Genomic DNA, 23961 nt, shown 5'->3' with positions numbered 1-23961 from the left:
AAAAAAACGTAAGGGGTACCACTGTCGTTTTTTTTTCGGGCCGAATTTTTGAGTTTCGATATCTCAGCTCTGGAAGGGGCTAGAGCCTCCATTTTTGCACTCAGGTCTAAGTCTCATGGCCCTCTATCATAATCCAGAGTTTTGGGAAGAGTGGAGAAATTTAATTTTTCGCCCGAAAAAAAAAACGTAAGGGGTATCACTGTTGTTGTTTTTTCGGGCCGAATTTTTGAGTTTCGATATCTCAGCTCTGGAAGGGGCTAGAGCCTCCATTTTTGCACTCAGGTCTAAGTCTCATGGCCCTCTATCAGAATCCAGAGTTTTGGGAAGATTGGAGAAACTTAATTTTTCGCCCGAAAAAAAAAAAACGTAAGGGAAAAAAAAATATCGGTTTTTTTTTCGTGCCGAATTTTTGAGTTTCGATATCTCAGCTTTGGAAAGGGCTAGAGCCTCGATTTTTGCACTCAGGTCTAAGTCTCATGGCCCTCTATCCGAATCCAGAGTTTTGGGAAGATTGGAGAAACTTAATTTTTCGCCCGAAAAAAAAAAACGTAAGGGGTACCACTGTCGTTTTTTTTTCATGCCGAATTTTTGAGTTTCGATATCTCAGCTCTGGAAGGGTTTAGAGCCTCCAATTTTTCCACGCAGGTCTAAGTCCCATGGCCCTCTATCAGAATCCAGAGTTTCAAGAAGATTGGAACAACTCAAAATTTGGTCCGGAAAAAAACGACAGTGGTACCCCTTTTTTGGTGCGAAAAAATAAGTTCCTCCAATCTTCTTGAAACTCTGGATTCTGATAGAGGGCCATGAGACTTAGACCTGAGTGCAAAAAGGGAGGCTCTAGACCCTTTCAGAGCTGAGATATTGAGATATTTATAATGGCGCAAAGCTACACTATTAAACAATTGACTATGTAATGCCAGTTTGGGTGTGTGTGAAGTTAATCAAAGAGACAAGAAACGTAAAGGAAATCTTTATTGCCAATAAAAATAGTTCTTTTAGGGAATATGACAAAAAATATCAAAAGTGACAATATTTCTTGAGTTTTCAACTCCAGTGGTTTTAGATGATAATATACAATGAATCCCAATGGCACACGAGTCTGCTTAGGAACAGCCACAGTAAATCGCCCTCCCTCACAGTGTTTTTAAACATCTAAATATTCCCATAAAACCCATTTAATGGTGTTTGGTCAGGATTGTATCAGTGACATGTACTAATTAAAGCTGAAACAAAATAAATCCAGTGCCTTTCCTCTGGTCCTGTCATTGATCAGTGGTGTCTTGCCACTTACAGTGCTTTTCATTTAACTACATACATGGGTGTCATGAAAGTAACCATAAATATCGGTTTAAATTAAAGGCTAAGCAAACCCACCACCTGTTGATTTGATAGTGTCAGTGTACGCGGAGTATTTAGGGGTTAATGCAGGTGTGGTCTATAAGGCAGGGCAGCCCTGAGTCCCCACAGATCCAGACACAAATGAGGGTTTTGACAGCATGACAGTCCTGTGGTTCAGTACGGCTTTCCTCACGCACCCATGGAAAGGGAGGACGGCGGATGGGAGACCTGGTACAGCTATGGTATCTGCACACGAGAGGACAAAAGGCTTAATTACATTGAGCATCTTACCTCATTATATCAATGCAAGATTCTTGATTTGAAACCAGATAGGAATTGTAAAAGCGTTCAGGTGTCATACCCGGTTTGCTGCCCAGATAAACGGACTCTTTGCCCCCGTTTGATCCTCTCTGTTTGGGACCCACTCCATGCTCACTCGCCGAATCCACGTGTAGCTGGATGACATTGCTCTTCTTCACAACTAAAATCACAAATATTAACATGTGGAATTATATGGCAAACGGATTAGAACAGATACTCTTGGAGTCTCTATGTATGTTAACCCTTGTATTCTGCTTGGAGGAATAATGGTTGCTGTGCTTAAGTATATTTTTCAAGTATCTGTACTTTTAGTATTTTTATTTTGGGAAACTTTTCCTTTACTAGAGCCTCCATTTTTGTACTCAGCTCTAAGTCCCATGGCCCTCTATCAGAATCCAGAGTTTCGAGAAGATCAGAGCAACTCAAAATTTCGACCCGAAAAAAACGACAGTGGTACCCCTTTCGTTTTTTTTTTTTTGGTGCGAAAAAATAAGTTTCTCCAATCTTCTTGAAACTCTGGATTCTGATAGAGGGCCATGGGACTTAGACCTGAGTACAAAAATGGAGGCTCTAGACCCTTCCAGAGCTGGGATATTGAGATATTTATAATGGCATAAATGCTACGTGGGATCTCAATATCTCAGCTCTGGAAAGGTCTAGAGCCTCCATTTTTGCACTAAGGTCTAAGTCCCATGGCCCTGTTCCTTTACTTCACTAGATTCCAAAGCATCATTTTGTAATTTTTACTCTACTACATTTGTTATGTGTGTGTACTGAGCCATTAGTGTGTGTGCTATTTTTTTTTTGAGTTTACAGATGGCGATGTAGAGGTTGTACAGCGGAAGCAAAGTGACGTCATGGGAGTTCCTGCTATTTAAGCGGTGCCGGCTCTGATGTCACTCTCTCTCACATCTCCTCTGCTCTCCTCTTCTCTCCGCCTACGGCCGCCTGATTACCAGCTGGGGTTTTCTCGCCTTACGGCGTGATCACCTGTGTTTGTCGTCTCGCCATACGAGAATGATTGTTTTCTTTTGGTTCTAGTTTATTTGTTTAAACCAGGTAGTGGCTTTATTTTCTTTGTACACTTTTTATTATTTATTTAGTATAGTGAAGGGAAGCAGCTGCCCGGAAGATTCACCCGTTTTATTTCTTTTCGGGAGCCAGGTAAGATCTCTCCGGGATGAAGTATAGGGTTAGTCAGGGTATCTGTTTTTCCTTTACCGGCTCTACCTGTGTTACTTATTTTGATTAATTTATGATTTATTGTTTGCTCATCTCTCAAGGCCTCTCTTGTTAAAACTATGGTGTGTCAACACCAGAAACGCTACCCCAATCGTCTGTGATTTCTAATATGTTCGGTCCTTTGTCTATTGGAGAATTTGAAACGAGCTGAACTAGATTAAGGGCTGGAACAACATTCCACAAAAACATGGTCCCTAATTAAATTGTATTACGGTATCTGTACTTTTAGTTTTACTCAAGTGCTTGATTTGTGTTCTTCACCCACCTTTGGAAAAAATAGATCTAATCTTAATTTCTTGTGAAATGCCCTCTATTTTCATAATAAAATTAATACAAACTAATTTGATTTCATAAATAATGGTCATATTATATACAATACAGGCATTTGTTTCTACCACCACCGACTAACACATAGCCAGGTAAAATACGTCTACATAAGCATACCCATTTTCACATCTAGATAAGCATATGCCCATTTTCAAAAGGCATAACGTATGTATTTTTTATTTAAAATGCACCACAGGAGTTAAATGCAGTATGAATGTTTTTCAATGGTATGACTCACTTGTAACAGTGTGCCAACCTCCGTCACAGAGAGACTCCTCTGGTGTGAGACTGACTGAAAACTCTCCACTGCCACTGTTCACCAACACAGTCACCTGCACAGAACCAACAGACACTTCAAACCCGTCCCAATGACCATCAGACCAAGCCTAAATGACTTCATAACTACGTTTATATGGACACCTTCTGTTTAAAAAGAACTCTGAACATTGTGTTTACATGAATTTCCCTCCGTTGACGCATACTAACCGTCATGCTGCCATCACTTCTGTTCTTTGTTTTAAAAAGCAGACTTAACATTTATCTATTTCAGGTCCTAAAAAAGCCTCTTTCCAACCAGTAAAAAGGCCTCCTGTGCCCAAAACAAGGCGTTACATCATTACACTATTTCTAAGATATCCCACACGCACAGAACATTCCAGTTTCGGTTTTCAATCGAGTATTTACATGTCCTATCGAATGGATTAGAAAAGGTTTAACCCATAGATATCCATAATAAAGGCTAGATGTTTCATCTGCGCTGCTGGCCAATGGAGATCAACGTCTGCACCTGGCGGCCATCTTGTCACAGTCAGCTCGCTCACCCGTAACAATGTGTTTTAATGGTTTATGTACTTTTTAAATAACCATAACTTGCTCAATTTTCTACCGATTTTTAAACGGTTTGGTTTGTTATAAACGTAAGAGATGTAGCTATGACACTGCATACTTATGAACAATAAGTGTATAAATAAATAATCATCCATAATTATAGCCACGCTAATAACCAAACCGTTTGTAAATCCGCCAAGATTTCACCGAACCACCTCTTACAATCCAAATGAAATTCAAAAAATTGATTTGGCCAATTCATTCTGTTTGACATGCTACAAGTCCGATTACAAATGGATTATTAGGTCCATGTAAATGCAGATACTGGCAAAATGGGGTCCAATTGACCTTAAAGAATAAAAACATACATCTCATTTAACCAAGTAAGAGTCACAGGTCCTTTAATAGGTTGTGTGTGTGTGTGTGTGTGTGTGTGTGTCACCTGGCCCTGGTTCAGATAGAGACTCAGCTGTTGGGTTTTCTTGGCTCCAGCGTGCAGCAGGAGCCCGGAGTCTGAAAGCACACGGACCTCCAGCTGGATCTCGAGGTCCCGACCCAACACCAGCGATTCATCTAACATGCAGAGACGGAGAGAATGAAATCTGAAGTGTGTTTGACTGACTGATCAAGGGGACTGATGTGAAGTGAGAGGCTCACCAATGGTCAGATATCCGCCCTGACTGGAGAAGTGGACCCCGGCCTGGAGGGGCTGCTGGTAGCAGGGTGTCACTCCCACACTGTGAGACGGGCTCTGTGGCGGCAGCTCGTTCAGTTTCAGATCCTGAACACATCCAACGAAACCAGCCTGACAGAGAGAAACAGAAAGAAAGAAAAGTCAACATCACAAAAGGAGTTTGGTACCAATTTGCTCTCAGAACAATATATTCAGATAGGTACAATCTCTAATCCTAAACCTGAAGAGTGCTGCATAGTTAAAGGAGAACTTCACTTTTGAAAAAACTTTTGCAGATAATTTACTCACCCCCATGTCATCCAAGATATCCATGTCTTTCTTTCTTCAGTCGAAAAGAAATGAAGGTTTTTGATGAAAACATTCCAGGATTTGTCTCCATATAATGGACTTCAATGGGAACCAAACGGTTCAAGGTCCAAAAGAGAGTTTCAGTGCAAACTTTAAACTGTTCAAAGGGCTTTAAATGATTCCAGACGATGAATAAGGGTCTTATCAAGCGAAACGATCACTCATTTAAAAAACAAAACAAAATGAAACTAATCATCAAAACGAACGAATTGACTCGGAAAAAAGATTAGTTCATTTTGATGATTAGTTTCATTTTTTTTTTTTAAATGAGTGATCGTTTCGTTTGATAAGACCCTTATTCATTGAAAAATCCTGGCATGTTTTCATCAAAAACCTTAATTTCTTTTCGACTGAAGAAAGAAAGACATGGACATCTTGGATGACATGGGGGTGAGTAGATTATCAGCAAAAGTTTTTTCAAAAGTGAACTACTCCTTTAATAATGATTTATTACCAACAAAATAATACAATATTAAAACAATAGAACAAACAAATATATTTATATTTTTACATTATTATCTAAATAAAATATTACTATTAAAATAGAAATAAAAATAGTTCAATCGAATTAAAACGAACATTTCTTATCCAACATTTGTGCGTGCAACTTTGTTGAAATCAATTTTGAGTCATTTGCTTTGCAATATTTGTGACGGGTTGAGTTTCCGCCAATGTTGAGTGTTTTGGTGCAGTGTGACTGTAGGTTCAGTCAGGTTCTCTGACGCCACACCCCCGATTGATTTCTCACGCTGAAGTGTCAACCTGGTCCATCAAATGCCTGAAAGATACGTTTATCTATAGATCTACCTGTTGAGCCACTCGTGATCGACTAGTTTTACCGCAAATTAGTTAAAATGCCCTGATCTAGAGCGAGCGTGCACGCGAGACAGATGTTGAGCCCCTAACCGCACACGACGGCAGAGAGGTAAGTGAGCGAGAGACTTTGCGTGTGCAGACCCCCCCTCCCGTTGGAGAAGTCTCACGCCTAAAGTCAAAGGTTGGCAGCTCTGGTTCAGTGGCTCTGAAGAGAGCTATAGTGTGCGTTTACCTCAGCTGCGCTGTGGTCTGAGGGAAGTCCACCGATGTAGAAAGGAGCACCAAACTGACTCCTCCCTCCACCCGTCACCTTCTTGTTCTGGGTGTCGATGCCGTCCGCTATCAGATAGGCCCTGTCACCCTCCACTTTCACAATCACCTGCGTGAGTGCATTGTAAAAAATGAGAGATTTTGAAATAATTACACATTTATGTCAAAAAACATGCCGTCCACATACTAACCGTGTGCCACAGGCCGTCGTTGTATTTATTTGTGCTGCGCATTGTAGTCTTCCTCCGCCCGCCATTGACCTTCAGCGTCAGATGGCCATCAGACACAGAGAGCGTCATGGTTCTCTGGCCCTTCTCTCCTGCGTGGAAAACCAGTCCACTCGAAGAGTTCATGCGCACACCCAGAGAGATGTGTGGCCTGCAAATGAAGTTTACAATGCATTATACGTTACCGTAGATTTTTGATCTTTGATATTAGTTACTTTTTTGATTAATATTATTTATATTTTACAGATTTTTAACAGTGCATGCTCATTTACCATATCTTTACATTTAGATTACATTTTCTGTAATCTAATGATCACTTAAAGTTAATCAGTAATCATCTAGTTTTGACATGTAATATCAAAAGTACTGACTTTATTTTTAGTGTGTTTTAATGACAAAACATACAAAGTACACAACTTTAATATCAGCCATTGATTTAGCCATCAGTCATAACAAGAGTTTATCAACTACATATGGTTTAAAGCTAGCCTGGCATGCCAGACCTATCAAAAGTAGCTCTGGGAACTCATCATTGACAGGGCTCAATCCGAGGGGCGGGATCAACAGTTGTCTTTCAAATTCTCGCTGCACGCAATTGGATAGCCCTACAACCAATCAGAGCAACGAAGAAGGTGACGGCTGAGTCCCATGCGTTTTCCCACCAGTGGAGCAATTTGATATATTAAACATTTACTGTATCCAGTCGGCAAAACTCCGAACTGACTTTAAAATGACTCAAATGCCGTTCTTTGTTCTGGTTTCAAAGAAAAGCTTAAGTTCGAATTATCCAGAGTAGCGGTCAAAGACGAATCGAAAGACAGCTGTTCGTCAGCAGCAGCCATACTTTATTTTCAAGTAGCAGTGAACCGTCGCAACTCCGTCGTTGTTATGTTAAGCCCGTCGACTCTATACACGGTGTGATTGGCCTGACCAGAGTTTGTTTTTTCCAGCTAAAACGTCTATGGAGAGTTGCTAGACCCCACTGGCTTTTTTGCTGCCGCTAGGGTGCGTCTAGATTTCTAGGCTAGTTTAAAGCAGTTTTTTGAAACACTCACGCCTTGCTAAACGCCTGAGGCAGTGAATCAAATCTCAGGTGGCTGTGGGAGGAGCCACTGAAATGGTGGGCGTCGACCTCCTGCACGGACATCTCTCCCTGGCAGGACTTGAGCAGCAATCGAGTTCTCGAACTTCCTTGAGGCTTGTTCTGTATTTTTACAAACACACATATTTCATATGCTCTTTTAAAATAATTAGAATATTTAATAGTAATAATCATATAATAAACTAATATAATCAAGAACTAATTAATATGAACAAAAATGAACTCTTCCTTCTGCATTAAAATGTATATAAACATTTTCTTAATAAAATAAAGTGATTATTTCATTACTTAACATTCATAAAAACAATAATATTTATAAAATAAACTATGTGTTCTTATTAAAATAATGATTCTACAATGTTAAACAATATAATATTCAAAATAAAATATTTATGTGTTCTTATTAAAATATGATTATATATATATATATATATATATATATATATATATATATAGAAATATATTAGGGCTGTCAAACGATTAATCGTGATTAATCGCATTCAAAATAAAAGTTTGTGTTTACATAATATTTGTGGGTACACTGTGTATAATTATTTTATATATATAAATAAACACACATGCTTGTATATATTTAAGAAATATTTTCATGTATTTACTGTATATAGATTTATGTATAATTTATATTATATATAAATAATTTATATATAAATAATATTTTTACTAAATATACATGCATGTGTGTGTATTTATATATATATACAAAATAATTATACACAGTGCACCCACATATATTATGTAAACACAAACTTTTATTTTGGATGTGATTCATCGCGACTAATCGTTTGACAGCCCTAATATATATATATATAAAATAAAACATTCTTCAGTCTTTAAATCAGTACCTTTGGATTCTTTCGTCGTGGTGAATCCAGGATCTCCAGTGGGACTGAAGCGGCGGGGCAAACAAAGGTGTATTTGTGTCCCTCTCGAGCTAATTTCAGATCTACGACCTTGGTTTCATCAGTTCTAAGAACACAATGCAGAAATTAAAACAGCAGATCTAACTGTAACCTTTCATACAGCCTATACATTCATACATGAGATTCAATTGGATGATTCATTTAGCATGATTCATCATTGCTCACTCTCAGCATCACACACACACACACACACACACACACACCTCTTCAAGAAGAAGTTGCTGAGGCAGCCAGTGAGGTTGGTGAGGCCGTTTGACACGGGTGTGCCGCCCACATAGGTAATGTCAGGCAGCAGCGCCACCCTGCTGGTGCCCGCACTGACAGCTTCTCCTCCACTCTCAAGGACATCATCTATATAAATGCGCAACCTAAACAAAAGACAGAAATAGTCTTAACCCTGTACACAAACACAATCTAAAAATATATCTATAACAAACATAGTGGCGTACCCATTTGCGTTGCGGTAAAATGCAACATAGTGACTGTTGTCGTCGTTGTATGTCTTCTGAGACTTGACTCCTTCGTTGCCAGCACTTACTACTACATGGCCGCTGTTTAAGACCACCTGACACACATCACTCTGAAGAGACACAAACATTATATTGTTTTATGTGCTTCAAATATGATAAGCAAAACTGTGATCCGAGTGATTTGTACCCCGCCTTGATGGTAAAACATGAGTCCATTTTGCTGATCTGTTCTGAAGCCGATGCCAGCATACAAGTTTTCTGGAAGATCCAGTACATTCTCCATCTTTAAGCCTAGGTAACCATCACCAGTGAAGTGAGCCTCACGAGTAAACTAAAAAACAAACACACATAAACACACGTCTTAACTCGGTACAGTAGAGGTCATGTGCAGTGAAAACAGCAGGGTTGGGAATCATAACATCTTTCCAGATTTTGGTTCTAATTCTGATTCTGCAGAGCGATTTTAGCCTCTTTTTATTATTATTATTTTATTCTCACTTATTATGTATATGATGTTATGATGAACTATATGCCTTTCTCCACTGGCACTGACATTCTATAGCCTGGGTTTCCCCACTCTGCCTTGCCGCAGCGCGATTTTATTCACGCTGCTAGGCAGTGTGGATACCATGAACCAAATTTTCCCCTGAAATAGGGAACCAATCACAGAACGGGGAGGGAGCACAGGCGCATTTGACAGAAGTTCGTAGCACCCAATAATACGGTTCTGGGCATTCGTAAACCACGCCTCAAATACGAGAAAATTTACATGTGGTTTCCAGACCACGTTTCGTTCTCAATGATACGTGGTCTGGCGTCAGACATTCTATCTAAGTTGTTTAAAGGTGCAAAACGCAAGTCTCTGAGTTTTTGCAAAACTACGCCCCCCTCTGGTGACAAGCGAAACTGCAACCAGATGTGTGAGCGCTCATGGATCACACAATAGACTGTAAAAAGGATCACACGCACGTTTGCGCGAGCTGTTCATAACCAAAGGAGCATCAGCCGCACACATCTTTTATTACAGTCATAATGTAGTAATAAAGTAATAAATCTACAAGTCATTTGAGTAAATTACACACTTATGTGTGTGTGAGGGGGAAACGGGGGTGGTAGAAAACTTTGGTTTTTGTTTCCATCTATCTCCATGTTGAACTGTTTTATGTGCTTACTGTATCCACTTCTGATTGTATCATTATGGAAACACGTTCATGAACAATATAAGTTATTACTTTGTATAGGATCCCGTTTGAGCCCAAGAGCAGACTCTCCATTTTGGATCTCTCCATTTGTTGAAAGCTTCCCGATGTCGACTCTCGTCTTATTCCGACGCCTGGCACTAGACAGAAGTTGCATTTTCTTTGTCTTACATGGAGTTTGGAATGAACTACAAGCCGGTCTCTTTGAATCCATCTTCTACTTTTGTGGAAAGTTGACTAAAGTTGTGTCGCTCGAGCTGTCTTCGCTGATACGGAGAAAGGCGGCGAATACACAAACCTGCCAGACATAGCCAGGCGAGCGGGAACGCGCATGACGTCACGCCCAGTCTCAAATTCGAGCCCGAATCCCTCTTATTTATTTTACTGGCAATCTCAGTGATCAGAGAAGGGCTCATTCAGACCATAAGGCAATTGTTTAAGCATGTATGGGTTAGAAAACGGCTATTTTTAACATGAAATGTTGCATAATGCACCTTTAAAGTGTTTGTAAGGAGGCAGCTGTCTGACTCCGAGTTGGCGAATGGGAACATGGTTTGTTTGAGTTTAGCAACACATTTTTATTAGCTGGTGTGAGTGAGTGGAGACGGGGCTGATTTGCATATTCATAGAACCATGTATACTAAATGAAGCAAGGGTGTAGAGTTACATTCAAGCTATATTAAGACAAATATGGCATGTTGGTGATCAAAGGTGAGTTTTAAGGAAAAAAGAAAGATTTAAGACTTTAAGACTTTTCCATAGCAGCATTCGTTACTTCATATCCCAGGTTTTGGAGGCCTCTTTTTTCACAAATAACTGAGCGAATACAAGTATGTTCCCTCATTGCAGAAGAACGCAGTTATTACAACACTACGAGCAGAACTGAATGTGAATTCCCAACCCTAAAGAGGCATGTATGATGAGGCTCTCACCAGCAGGTCTTCTGGACAGCCATAGCTGATCCCCACACTCTTCATGGTCTTCATTTGAACAAAGCTTCTCAAGGCCTTTATGGTCCTAAGGCAGCCCTTTATGGAGCCACGCTTATGAAACACGCTCTTTAAACTGCAATGATATGAACAGATACAGTAGTTAATTACACAGCCTACGCCAAAATGGATCTAAATATGACTTCTCAATGGAAATATCTGCGTGGTCACCTCTCGGGCATCTGGTCCTCTGGCACTCCACCCAGGAAGTATCTTCCTGTAAAGTTGAGCTCTTTACTGGAAAGCGAGTAGACCTTCTGCCGATCTAACCTCACTAGCATTTCCCCTTTAGAAAGTTGAAAGATAACATCCAACTGAAAACAAAAAAACAAAGGAAACATTTAAATGAATAAAACGTAAAAAATACAATCTAGGCATTTGGTAGGAATAAATAGAGGGTTTCACTCACAAATTTGGCCTGAGCATTGCCGATTTTGATTTTTGACTGTTGTGAGTCGGTAAGCTCGGACAACGTCCCCTCAACGTTATAGAAGACTTTCAGAAGGCCACCATGCACAGCCACAGTCACATACTTATTCTGAGAAGGGACAATCGACAGAAAAATGACAATAACTCAAGATAACGTGCCTAAAATTCACCAATCATACAAAAGACAAGAAGTCTCACGTCTCTTTGGAACGACAGCAGAATGCCGTTTTGCGAGATGAGTTTGACATTCTGCTCAAACACACGGTCGTCCTTCATAGTTTCGAACAAAACCTCAACATAGCCTGATCCATCAAAATACACTCCATCAACTGTCCATTCGGGCGTATTGGATGGCCTCTTCCTGTTTTAACACATGAAGTGATGATATAACACATGAATAACACACTCTCACAAAGAGTCAAATAAAAACCCCTCTGACCGTGAACAAGGGAGGTCGGTGTTGGTGTTCATTTGGAAGGTTTCCTCAAAGTTGTAGAGGCTAATTAGTTCTTCGTTTAGACTTAGCAACTCCAGGCAGCCCTTGAAGAAGTTTGAAGATGTTATGTTCAGATCCACAGGAGGCTGTGAGTGTTTGAGAGAGACAAACATTGAGATTGTGAGATTTCAGATAATTCTTGCTTGAGATGCACTAATATTAAAATTCTTTATGACACGTATAAACTGATATTTAGATTCATTGTATTGCAGATGAACAATAAACAACGTCCGATTTTAAAATTCTATATTTTCTCTGGTTAAATACAAAATGAAAAAACACAAAAAAACAAGTGAATTTAGGTATCTTGAAAAAATATAATGTACAGTATGAACAAATGGATATCCATTTTTAGATTTGCTAAAGATTTAACAGGTTTTTTTTTACTCCATTACTGTAAGATAATTTTTCCTTGCCATTGAAACCTTTGACTTGCTTAAGTTAATATTCAGCAGTAATTTTATTCATTTGACTGCACTGACACTATCATTTGAGAACAAAACTTGAACTGAATTGAGCTGGAGGATGACACTAGTGTCTCCTGTAGAAATGCTTTACAGCTGAATTATGCAATATTAAGATATTAATTTTCCTGTTCATTATAGCAAAGGCGCTATATAATAAATGTGACGACATTAAATTATTAAGTATTTTTAAGGATGAACTTTAAGTGAGAGTTAGATGATGGCATATGTAATTTAAAAACAGGGCAAATTATTAAATATCCAATACTGACCTGAAAACAATAAATGAAAATCGGCCAATAAATGTTATGGTACCATTATATTCGCTACGTCTGAGCTTGGTAAGATTTTATAATGCTTTTGTAAGATTGTCTCTTATGCTCACCAAGGCTGCATTTATTTGATCAAAAGTAAAACTCTGAAATATTATTACATTTTCAAAAAACTGTTTCCTATTAGAATATAATAGAATAGATATTATGAAAAGTACTTTATTCCTGTGATCAAAGCACAATTTTCAGCACCATTACTCCAGTCTTCAGTGTCACATGATCCATCAGAAATCACTCTAATATGATGATTTGATGCTCATGATAATTCTTATTTCAGGAATCTATTATAAATAAAAAAGTTCAAAAAGATTGATTTGATTTGAAATATAACATTTTAAATGTCTTTACTATCAATTTTGATCAAATTAATGAATCCTTGATCCACGACTGAAACAGTAGCATATATAGTGCATCATTTAAAGGTTATAATTTACAACCTTTATTGCATTATTGCTAGGGAGTTCTAGGTGGTGTTTTCTTATTGGCCCAAGTCAAAAGTGCCCAATCCCGAGTCTCTATTCTATTCCGCTCCATAGACAAGTGTTCAGCATTACTCACACTGAAAGTCCTGGGATAACCTCCGACATAAAACACGGTCTCCTCAGCTGGCAGGTTGAGCAGGCCATTCTCTCCTCCTGCCTCCGTGATTTGTTTAACTGTATTTGTGCCTTCTGAATCTGTAGACATTGCCATCTGACCATACTGTAAAGTCCTGAACACACACAATACACAAACACAGTAGAAGTGTAAAGGAAATACAGCTAGAAAATAATATCAATGAAGCTTAAGCCCAACAGATGTGTGTCGGTATGATGCTGTGCATGTTTCCCACCTCTCCAGGACGAGTTTGTTGAAGTATTCACTATTCACGCCCTCAGTCATCAGCACCTGTGCTGTATCTCCTCCCACATTAAAGTACCAGCGCAGCTTTGTTCCTTCCAGCATCATTGCCATATAGTCCTTACTTGACTATAAACACATATACAGCACAGACGCTTGTGTTTAAATTCAATTATACACGTGTGACTTTAAAATAACAATAGAATAATACTTGCAAAATATCATAAAGCTCAATTTGCATAACATACAAAAAGTAAAAATCACTGTCAGGCTGAGGAATTTGGCTTACGTCTTTGTTTCCAAGGTAGAAGACGAACTGGGGTTTGGTGGTTTGGGTTTGCCGTCGTCTACGAGCGGCACGTGGTAGCTTGATGTACATTTGCAGTGATGAATAAGCTGCCAGGTCGGCCACGTTACTGGGCCTCCTCACTTGTACTCCTGACTTCCCATTAAACTGCATTGACACGGTCACCTGAAGCAAGGACAGTCGAGTCATTGCCTGTAGCATCACTTTATGGAATACGGAGAAAACTTTAGTATAATCATTAAAAGTTCGGGATCTCAATTCAAACACCCTCGTGATCTTATTTCAAAACAACAGCGATTCGTCTCTGACTACGACAAGTACGATCACAGCGAACAATCCGATCTGCTTGTGATCCAGAGAGAGCAGTTGTCATGTCAACAAGTCTTTTCAACCACACAGTATCAATATTTCTGTGTTACAGCAATTCAAATGATCACAGAAGTACTGGGATAAAAGTTTATAGTTCAGATATAAACACTGATGTCTACAGTAGAGATCAAAATAGAGTAAATCACCTTGTAAAGTAAATTGACGCTTCAAATAAAGATCAATTGCATCATTACACCAGTAGGTGGCTGATGACAGTTAATGTATCAGCCGTTGAATCATTCAAGAGATTCGTTCAAAAACACTGATTCATCCAGTAATGAAACAAGGGAAGTCTTTATAAGTGAGTCACTGAATCATTCAAATTAATAAGCATTAAGCATTTTGTCAGAACCTCTAGTGACGTTATTTTGTTCAGTTGTCCAATCAGAAATGTGATCTCTGTTTTAAACAATTGTGATTCTCAATTCATCCAGAATCCACTTTTTTCAAAGAGCTGTACCTTGTTGGCGGCGTTGCGAGCCTTCTCAATGAGCTGACGGATCCTCTGGATGCTGTCGGAGATGTTGGACGGCTGAAATGAGGTGTTCTGCAGACGATCCAGCTTCTTTATCAGCTGAGGAAGAGTGTCGCTCAGTGCCACCACTGCAGGAACATGGAAACACATTGGACTCTGTGTGAAAGGCAGGTCAAGGTCACACATGCTCACTCACGAACGCTCACTATCACACACACCTGACTTATTGGCGTCACTGAGGGCTTTGTTGATATCGTCGCTGGTGGCATTGGAGTCTCCGTACTGCTTCTGCCATTCCTCCAGCTGCTTCTGAATCGGAGCCAGCGCATCGCTAACATTAGCCACCGTGTTGTTAGCCTGCTCGACTGCACTCTTAGCCGCTGTGATGTCGTTCGCTATGTCTTCTGAAACATTTCAAACACATTTCAGCAATAATGTTTAGGTCATGGTTTTGATTTAATACAGCTAAACTTATCTCGAAAGACTCTAATATATACACTAGCGTTCAAAAGTGTGGGGTCAGTAAGAAGAAATAATACTTTTAGCCAGCAAGGAGGCATTCAATTGATCAAAAGTGACATTGATAATTAATTTACTAATTGTTTCAGTACTTTAGACATTAATAATGTTACAAAAGATTTCAAATAAATCCCGTTATTTTGAACTTTCTAGTCATTCAAGAATCCTGAAAAAAGTGTCACATTTCCACTAAAATATTAAGCAGCACAACTTTTTTAACATTGATAATAATCAGAAATGTTTATTGAGCAGCAAATCATCATATTAAAATGATTTCTGAATGATCATGTGACATTGAAGACTGGGTTAATTAAACTGAAAATCTAGCTTTGGCATCACAGGAATTAATTTTATTTTAAAATATATTCAAATAGAAAAAAGATATTTAAAACTGTAATAAATATTTCACAATCTTACTAGTTTAACTGTATTTTTGAGCAAGTAAATGCAGTCTTGGTGAGAAGAAGACACATCTTCCAAAAACATTTTACCAACCCCCCCCCCCCCCATTTTGAATGGTAGTCTATTTAGCTTGTTATTAGTTAGGTCACAATGGACCTTGGAAGACTAAGGACTTTGACCCCTGACCTCTGCTGACGTTAAGATTATCCTGAATGTTCTTGAGGTCTTGCAGCATCTTCTCTTTCTTCTTTTCAGCATCTTGCAAACCTTTCTGTATGGAGTCCACACGTGGCTTTAAACCTGACAAATATATAGTATAGGCCAACATTAGACAGAGGTTCACAACAACAAAGATGTACCTTAATAGAAGTGTGCAAAGTGGCAGTTAGATCCAGATCCAGAGTAGAGTTTGCTGTTCTTACTTTGACTGCTGTTATTCAGTTCCTCTGCTGCCTTCACAAGCTCAATACTCTTATTCTTCAGTGCAGCAGCTTGTAGAGGCAGGTCTTTGTCCTTTATGTTCTAGATCATATAAAAATACAATACAAATCTAAATGTGTGTGACTTACAAAGGTGAATAAACTCTAAGTGTATGTATTCATGTTGACTGTACCTCCAGAGCCTCAGTAGAAGCTTCATTGGCTTTCTTAGTAGCAGTCTCAGATTCCAGTATAGTGTTTATAATGTTAGTGTACGCGCGAGATGCGTTCAGAGCACGCTGTATGAAACCGCCTTGATTGGAGCCGGATATCAGACTGCACAACAACAAACACATGACCATAGGGCAATATTACATATTAAAAAAACATTCAACATGTTAGAAGAGGTTACATCAGAGAATACAAGTATGTGCACAATATATGGCCATGCCCATATTGACTAATCCCAAAGACTTTAGATATACAAAGTGCACTCATATTACTATGAATAAGAGAAAGTGCAACGTTCAGTATGGCACAATGAATGCTTTGGCAATTATGGCAATTGTGTTATTGATTAGCACTGTGCTGAATTTTTAATCAATGCACTGCATAATTTTATTTCAGTTTTTGTCCTTTAATGCACTTTTTTTTTAAATAATAATGGCCATTTTTGTTACTTTAATTATTTTTAAAAAATTATCTTTACTTTTGTTTTCTGTTTTAATTAGGGCTGTCAAACAATTATTCGCGATTAATCGCATCCAAAATAAAAGTTTGTGCTTACATAATATATGTGGGTGCACTGTGTATAATTATTTTGTGTATATATATATATATATATATATATATACACATGCATTGTCACAGTCCTCCGTCTGCACCAGTCTGTCTTGTCTTCAGCACTACACTTCCCAGGATCCTCTCGTCACCCTATCCCGTGTTCACTCCCTCATCAGCCACCTGTTCCTCGTCATCATCATCTGTTTCACCTGTTCTCACCCCATTATGTTTGATTATTCTGTGTATTTAGTTCCCTCTGTTTTACCTATGGTTGTCGGTCGATGTTGAATGTTACCTCTGTGAAACCCCGTCCTCCTGCCTGTATGTTTAAAATAAATACGCTTCTTTGTTAATCTGGATTCCTCCCGCTACTTCTGCCTGCACTCTTGCACTCCACCACCTCATCCTGTGACATGCATGAATATTTTTAGGGAAAAATATTTTTTATATATTAAATATTTATATTTACAAATAATATAAATTATATATTAATCTATATACCGTATAAACATGAAAATATTTCTTATATATATATACAAGCATGTGTGTGTCTTTATATATATAAAATAATTATACACAGTGCACCTACATATATTATGTAAACACAAACTTTTATTTTGGATGCGATTAATCACGATTAATCGTTTGACAGCCCTAGTTTTTAATGTCTGTGTAAAGCACTTTTTCAATGTGTATGAAATGTGTTTTATGAATAAACTTGTTTTGTGTAAAATAATTGTTCACTTCAGCAACTTTGTGGTTGTCGCCTTTGCTACTATTAAGTATACAGGCATTGCATTGGGCATCAGAGTGCTACTATCAGACTGATACAAGCCCCAGAATCCTTTAGTTTTCAACAAAAAATGGAAAACTTTTTTTTATGTGTTTTGGCCATTGATTTACATGACATTGGCGGTTTGGGGGCCTGAAAATGCAAACTTATGAAAGCGTTTCAACGGTTTCAAATTGCAGGTTTTTGAAAATGATTAAAATTATTGTCAAAGTGTAAACCACAAAAACGTGAATTTTTGAAAACGGTGATTTCATGCGCATACGTATTATGTGTTCAGTCTATAGGCGCATAGTGTTTCCTTACAAAGTGACATCGCCAACTACTGGCCGAATTACAGTAGAATTCAGCGCTTTAAGTCATTCGTTATTAAGTCATATCGCACGCGATATTTGCCGACGTTTAACACCTCGTGACTAAACAAAGGGCGCCATTGTGAGTGTGCACACGATACGGAAAACGCCACGCGCAAAGTGCAGGTTCGTGTTTTTAGTTTGACGCACCACGTCAAAAACTACCCGACCGATGAGATTGCCGCTTTTGCTCACGTGTTTGGAGCTTCCGAAGTTAGAGTAAAACACAACTTGGGCGCCCTCAAAAACAAAACGGTCTTGCCGAGCACTCATTCGTAAAAGCAAAGAAGATCTACGCCAAGTAGCGTCGCCATCTACCCTGCCAGGAAGAAATAAGACAAGGAAGATGCAAGGCAAGATGAATGTAAAGCCGCTGGTCTCGTTGGTGTTAGAACGTAAAGAACTATGACAAACGCGACAGCGACTACAAAAATTTTGCATGTTCACTCGGCTCATCGTCAGCGAAAATCGCTTGGGTGTGAACACAAAAAACGCGTTGAAAAACACTGGCGAATAATGTGCGCTGATATTGGTCCCGGTGTGTACGGCCCTCAAGTTGACCACATATGGATCACACACCTGGAGATATTCTTGGCGAGCTGGTCCAGCATTTCAGCGTGTTCCTCTGCAGCCTCCACCAGGGGAATTTTTTTGGCGGCTGGAGCGTACTTCTGCACCTTCTCAGCTAAGGGCTGTCTCGCTCCGTCCAACTGAGCGGCCAGACGCTCATAATCCTGATAGCATGAACACAACATGCATGTGCTCAGTGATGCTCTTTGATGGTAACAACAGAAATGTCATGATTCTACAAACCTCTTTGGAGTCCTGGAGCATGGAGAGCAGATCGTTGACCTGGGTCACATCATCCTCGGCCATCTGCTTCAGGTTCTCCACCTCCTTCTGCTTCTCACGAAGGTTATTTAGTATTTTCTAGAAAAAAACAATAATGTTATTTTGAATTGAAAAGCAGTAAATAGTTCTTCCAGCAAATCCATCAAAAACGTATATACAGATTCCCATGAATATAATGTGTGGCCAATTCAAAAACAATTCCAGAATTTTTCCAAATCCTGGGTGCGTGTCCGTCCGTGTGTTTGAATGATTACCTGGAGCTCCTCCAAGCTTTTCTGGTTAATGTTGTTGGCTTCTACGGTGTGTGCGGTGTTGTTGACGGCCTGATTCAGGGCATCTCTCAGGTCCATCAGCTGCTGGTTGAACTGGTTCAGTTTGTTTTTGATGTTCTCTGCCACAGCTTCATTATGTAACGTCCGTTTTGCAAACTCATTTTTCACACGATCTACCACTACAGAGAGACAGCAACTATAAAGAACAAGGTCTATCCCCTTTAAACACAGTAAAAACACATAGCACATATAAATGTGAACACAAAATGGTAATCTTTTTTTTTTATTATTAAGTAGTCTAGATTTATTTTTTTCAGTAAAACTTTTTTTGAAGACTTTATGTATAATGGATTATAAAAGTATTCCTAATGTTACTTTTTTTTTTTTACAAATAATTGTAACCAAACTTAAAAGGCTTTATGATATTAGCAGATTCCTTGTTATCTGAATATAGTTGTTTGTGATTGCATTATAATTTCTAAAAGTGTAACCTTGAATAGATAAGTATTAAAATGTATTATAACTGTGGTGAGATGCATTACATGGCATACTTAATGCATTAAAAATACTTTTATTATTATGCATTATATATAAAGGCTTTAAGTAAAGTGTTTCCCATTTTTCCAATCCAACATCAAGTACTCACAAAGGATTATATGCCTCGAAAGGTTGTAAAACGATCAATAAAATGAAAGAGGCTGAAATTGCTGAACATTTCTTATAGACTCCTGTGACTCACACTTGTTGGCTTGCTCCAGCTCATTTCCTGCTTGTCTCATCTGGAAGTCAAAGCCCCTGAAGCGCATGTCTCTGAGCATAGACAGCACCTCTGCTATCTTTCCAGCGAAATCCTTCTCATCGATCGCCTTGGTCTCATTCCGTGCAGTCTGGTTGACTTGCAGTATAATGTCTGGGTAGATGCAGAAAAATTGTCAGTTGAATGTAGCTGTAATATATTTAACTATAAAGGGTAAATGTAATAAGACTGGGATTTTTTTCCAAGTATCTGCTCTACTTTGTCACATTCCCACCTTGCACATCTCTCATGATGCCTTTGATGAATCCAAGCAGGTCTTGTGCTCTAGTGTGTGTGGAGTTAGTGTTGTCCTCTAAAGCATCTCCTTTCTTTTGCGTGACCGATGCCTAATACACAGAGACACAGTCAAGTCCCTTTGGTTTGAAAACAATGAGTTGATCTGGTGGCATGTCATACCTTCTCATCTAACTCTTTAATATCCGAATCAATGATTTGCAGCTCCCCCTCCAGTAAATCGGCCCGTTTCCTGCTCTCATCCAGAGTGCTGTTGTAGTTTCTTATGGCATTCTGTAGCATAAAATTATAGTTGGTTATAATTATAATATCACACAACTAAAATTTAAAGTGGGGGAAATCCTAAAATGTAAAAGCTGAGAGAGTGTTTGTGTCTGAAAGAAAGCGAGACTCACGGCAATGTCCTCCATAGATTCACTGAGGCGGTTTAGTTGAGTCCAGGCCATTGAGCTGGCATTGAGGTTGGTCAGCTGATTGGCGACGGACTGATAAAGCTGGTTTATCTTGTCCAGATCCTCCAGCAGAACCATCACACAGCTGTCACAGGCTATACATAATGCACAACAATCATTTGATCATCATTCAATCACATCTAATGAGTGAAATAAACTCTGAGCAACCTACAAAAAACATTGTTTACTTTGCCTTTGTATTGAAAGAGTGAATTAATTAATGACTCAATGAATTAGGACCCCCTCAAAAACGAGATGTTGCATCTCAAGGGGTTTATCCTAATCAAATAAATTTACTAAATTATTCAGTTATTGAGTGAGTATGGAAGCTTGTTTCCGCCACTGAATATAAAAATAAAATAAATTCTGACTTTTTATCTCACAATTCTGACTTTATTTCTCAGAATTGCGAGATATAAAGTCAGAATTGCGTAATATAAAGTCGCAATTGCGAGATATAAAGTCAGAATTGCGAGATATAAAGTCAGAATTGCGTGATATAAAGTAAGAATTGCGAGATATAAAGTCAGAATTGCGAGATATAAAGTCAGAATTGCGAGATATAAAGTCAGAATTGCGAGATATAAAGTCAGAATTGGGTGATATAAAGTCGCAATTCTGAGAAAAAAAGACAGAAGTGCGACTTTTTATCTCACAATACTGACTTTTTTCTCACAATTGCGAGTTTATATCTCGCAATTCTGACTTTATATCACATAATTGCTAATTTATATGTAGAAATTCTGACATCTTTTCTCAGAATTGTGAGATATAAACTCGCAATTGCGACTTATCAGGCTAATTCTAAGAGAAAAAAACTTTTTTCCCCTCAGAATAGTTTAAATCTCACAATTCTGACTTTATATCTCACAATTCTGACTTTATATCATGCATTTCTGACTTTATAACACGCAATTGCGACTCTATATCTAGCAATTCTGACTTTATAACTCGCAATTCTGACTTTATAACTCGCAATTCTGACTTTATACTCGCAATTCTGACTTTATGTCATGTAATTCTGACTTTATAACTCGCAATTCTGACTTTATAACTCGCAATTCTGACTTTATAACTCGCAATTCTGACTTTATACTCGCAATTCTGACTTTATATCTCGCAATTCTGACTTTATAACTCGCAATTCTGACTTTATATCTCGCAATTCTGACTTTATATCTCGCAATTCTGACTTTATAACTCGCAATTCTGACTTTATATCTCGCAATTCTGACTTTATATCTCGCAATTCTGACTTTATAACTCGCAATTCTGACTTTATAACTCGCAATTCTGACTTTATATCTCAGAATTGCGAGATATAAAGTCAGAATTGCGTAATATAAAGTCGCAATTGCGAGATATAAAGTCAGAATTGCGAGATATAAAGTCAGAATTGCGTGATATAAAGTAAGAATTGCGAGATATAAAGTCAGAATTGCGAGATATAAAGTCAGAATTGGGTGATGTAAAGTCGCAATTCTGAGAAAAAAAGACAGAAGTGCGACTTTTTATCTCACAATACTGACTTTTTTCTCACAATTGCGAGTTTATATCTCGCAATTCTGACTTTATATCACATAATTGCTAATTTATATGTAGAAATTCTGACATCTTTTCTCAGAATTGTGAGATATAAACTCGCAATTGCGACTTATCAGGCTAATTCTAAGAGAAAAAAACTTTTTTCCCCTCAGAATAGTTTAAATCTCACAATTCTGACTTTATATCTCACAATTCTGACTTTATATCATGCATTTCTGACTTTATAACACGCAATTGCGACTCTATATCTAGCAATTCTGACTTTATAACTCGCAATTCTGACTTTATAACTAACAATTCTGACTTTATACTCGCAATTCTGACTTTATGTCATGTAATTCTGACTTTATATCTCGCAATTGCGACTTTATAACTCGCAATTCTGACTTTATAACTCGCAATTCTGACTTTATACTCGCAATTCTGACTTTATATCTCGCAATTCTGACTTTATAACTCGCAATTCTGACTTTATATCTCGCAATTCTGACTTTATATCTCGCAATTCTGACTTTATAACTCGCAATTCTGACTTTATCCTCGCAATTCTGACTTTATCCTCGCAATTCTGACTTTATATCTCGCAATTCTGACTTTATATCTCGCAATTCTGACTTTATATCTCGCAATTCTGACTTTATCCTCGCAATTCTGACTTTATGTCATGTAATTCTGACTTTATATCTCGCAATTGCGACTTTATATCTCGCAATTCTGTTTTTATTTTCAATTTTTATTATCAATGTTGAAAACAGTGTGATGTTGCATATTTTTCTTAAAACCATGATACATTTTTCTCAATATTCTCTCATTTATTGGAAATAGATATCTTTTTAATGTTATAAATGCCTTAACCGTCTGAGCAGTTTAGTGCATCCTTGCTGAATAAAACTATTACTTTCTTTAAAAAATTTCTTACTGACCTCAAACTTTTGAACAGTACTGTAAAAAATGAGTGAGCAAAATGAATGAATGCATATGTAAATGAGTGAAGTGTGTGTTGTCCAGTGAAGCAGGACTCACGCTGACAGTGCACATCTACTCCATGTTGCACTACAACACTGTGTTGATTGAGACATGTGTCACACTGCTTCCCTGTCAGACCTGTGGTGCAGCGGCACTCTCCTGTGCGAGGGTCACAGCGACCTCCCCTACACTCACACTCTACAGACCACACACACACAAACATCCCTCATTAAAATCAACAGATCATGTGTAATATTTCCTCCTGTTGCGTGTATGTGTGCTTTAGACTCACTCTTGCAGCCATTGGGGCTGTAGTCCCAGTAACCTGGAGCACACTGGCGGCAGTTCGGCCCATTGACCCCAGGCTGACAGGCACACGAGCCATTAGCAGGGTCACATGGCTGAACCAACGCCGCCGCTGCGTCACAATCACACTTACGGCAGCCAGTGCAGGAGTCAAAGCCAAATGCCCCATCCTAAAAAAACAAACATTATAACCACCAACCGCTGAGACAAAACAATAAATAGGCAAAAAAGATAAGCAGACATACCTCACATCTGTCACAGTGGGATCCCAGCACGCCAGGCTTACAGTGGCACTGCCCGGTGTGAGGGTCACAATGTGCAGTGCCACAAGGAGAACAGTTGCATCCTGGGTAGTGCAGTTGGGGGGAAAAACACAATAAAGAACACTTTAAACACCTTCCAGATGACAGATGTGCATTAGAGAATA

The 23961-nt window shown here is 38.6% G+C and overlaps 1 protein-coding gene across 3 annotated transcripts in view; it reads right to left on the bottom strand.

Annotated features, from left to right (window-relative positions):
- Positions 1–955: 955 nt before the first annotated feature.
- lama5 (laminin, alpha 5) overlaps positions 956–23961 on the bottom strand; it is a 90496-nt gene continuing 67490 nt past the window's right edge. For all 3 annotated transcript variants that reach the window (XM_089124167.1, XM_089124168.1, XM_089124169.1), the window contains 35 exons: positions 23780–23880; positions 23521–23704; positions 23286–23426; positions 20661–20812; positions 20428–20538; positions 20246–20357; positions 19954–20124; positions 19197–19393; positions 18904–19020; positions 18670–18824; positions 16359–16500; positions 16168–16267; positions 15932–16045; positions 15043–15228; positions 14810–14952; positions 13963–14145; positions 13666–13802; positions 13392–13545; positions 11981–12123; positions 11740–11902; positions 11522–11650; positions 11284–11426; positions 11056–11188; positions 9112–9255; positions 8904–9034; positions 8658–8822; positions 8377–8500; positions 7467–7615; positions 6376–6562; positions 6147–6293; positions 4714–4861; positions 4499–4629; positions 3467–3560; positions 1700–1819; positions 956–1584 (listed from right to left, as the gene is read on the bottom strand). In XM_089124167.1, the coding sequence (XP_088980293.1) occupies positions 1436–1584; positions 1700–1819; positions 3467–3560; positions 4499–4629; positions 4714–4861; positions 6147–6293; positions 6376–6562; positions 7467–7615; positions 8377–8500; positions 8658–8822; positions 8904–9034; positions 9112–9255; positions 11056–11188; positions 11284–11426; positions 11522–11650; positions 11740–11902; positions 11981–12123; positions 13392–13545; positions 13666–13802; positions 13963–14145; positions 14810–14952; positions 15043–15228; positions 15932–16045; positions 16168–16267; positions 16359–16500; positions 18670–18824; positions 18904–19020; positions 19197–19393; positions 19954–20124; positions 20246–20357; positions 20428–20538; positions 20661–20812; positions 23286–23426; positions 23521–23704; positions 23780–23880 (5000 nt within the window). In that variant the 3' untranslated portion in view covers positions 956–1435. The remainder of the gene's footprint in view (positions 1585–1699; positions 1820–3466; positions 3561–4498; positions 4630–4713; positions 4862–6146; positions 6294–6375; positions 6563–7466; positions 7616–8376; positions 8501–8657; positions 8823–8903; positions 9035–9111; positions 9256–11055; positions 11189–11283; positions 11427–11521; positions 11651–11739; positions 11903–11980; positions 12124–13391; positions 13546–13665; positions 13803–13962; positions 14146–14809; positions 14953–15042; positions 15229–15931; positions 16046–16167; positions 16268–16358; positions 16501–18669; positions 18825–18903; positions 19021–19196; positions 19394–19953; positions 20125–20245; positions 20358–20427; positions 20539–20660; positions 20813–23285; positions 23427–23520; positions 23705–23779; positions 23881–23961) is intronic.

Source organism: Pimephales promelas, chromosome 20, assembly GCF_988280905.1.
Source record: "Pimephales promelas chromosome 20, fPimPro1.hap1.1, whole genome shotgun sequence".
In the NCBI taxonomy this organism is placed as follows: domain Eukaryota; kingdom Metazoa; phylum Chordata; class Actinopteri; order Cypriniformes; family Leuciscidae; genus Pimephales; species Pimephales promelas.
The sequence above is the reverse complement of the archived record's forward strand: the minus strand, read 5'-3'. Positions and strand labels throughout refer to the sequence as shown.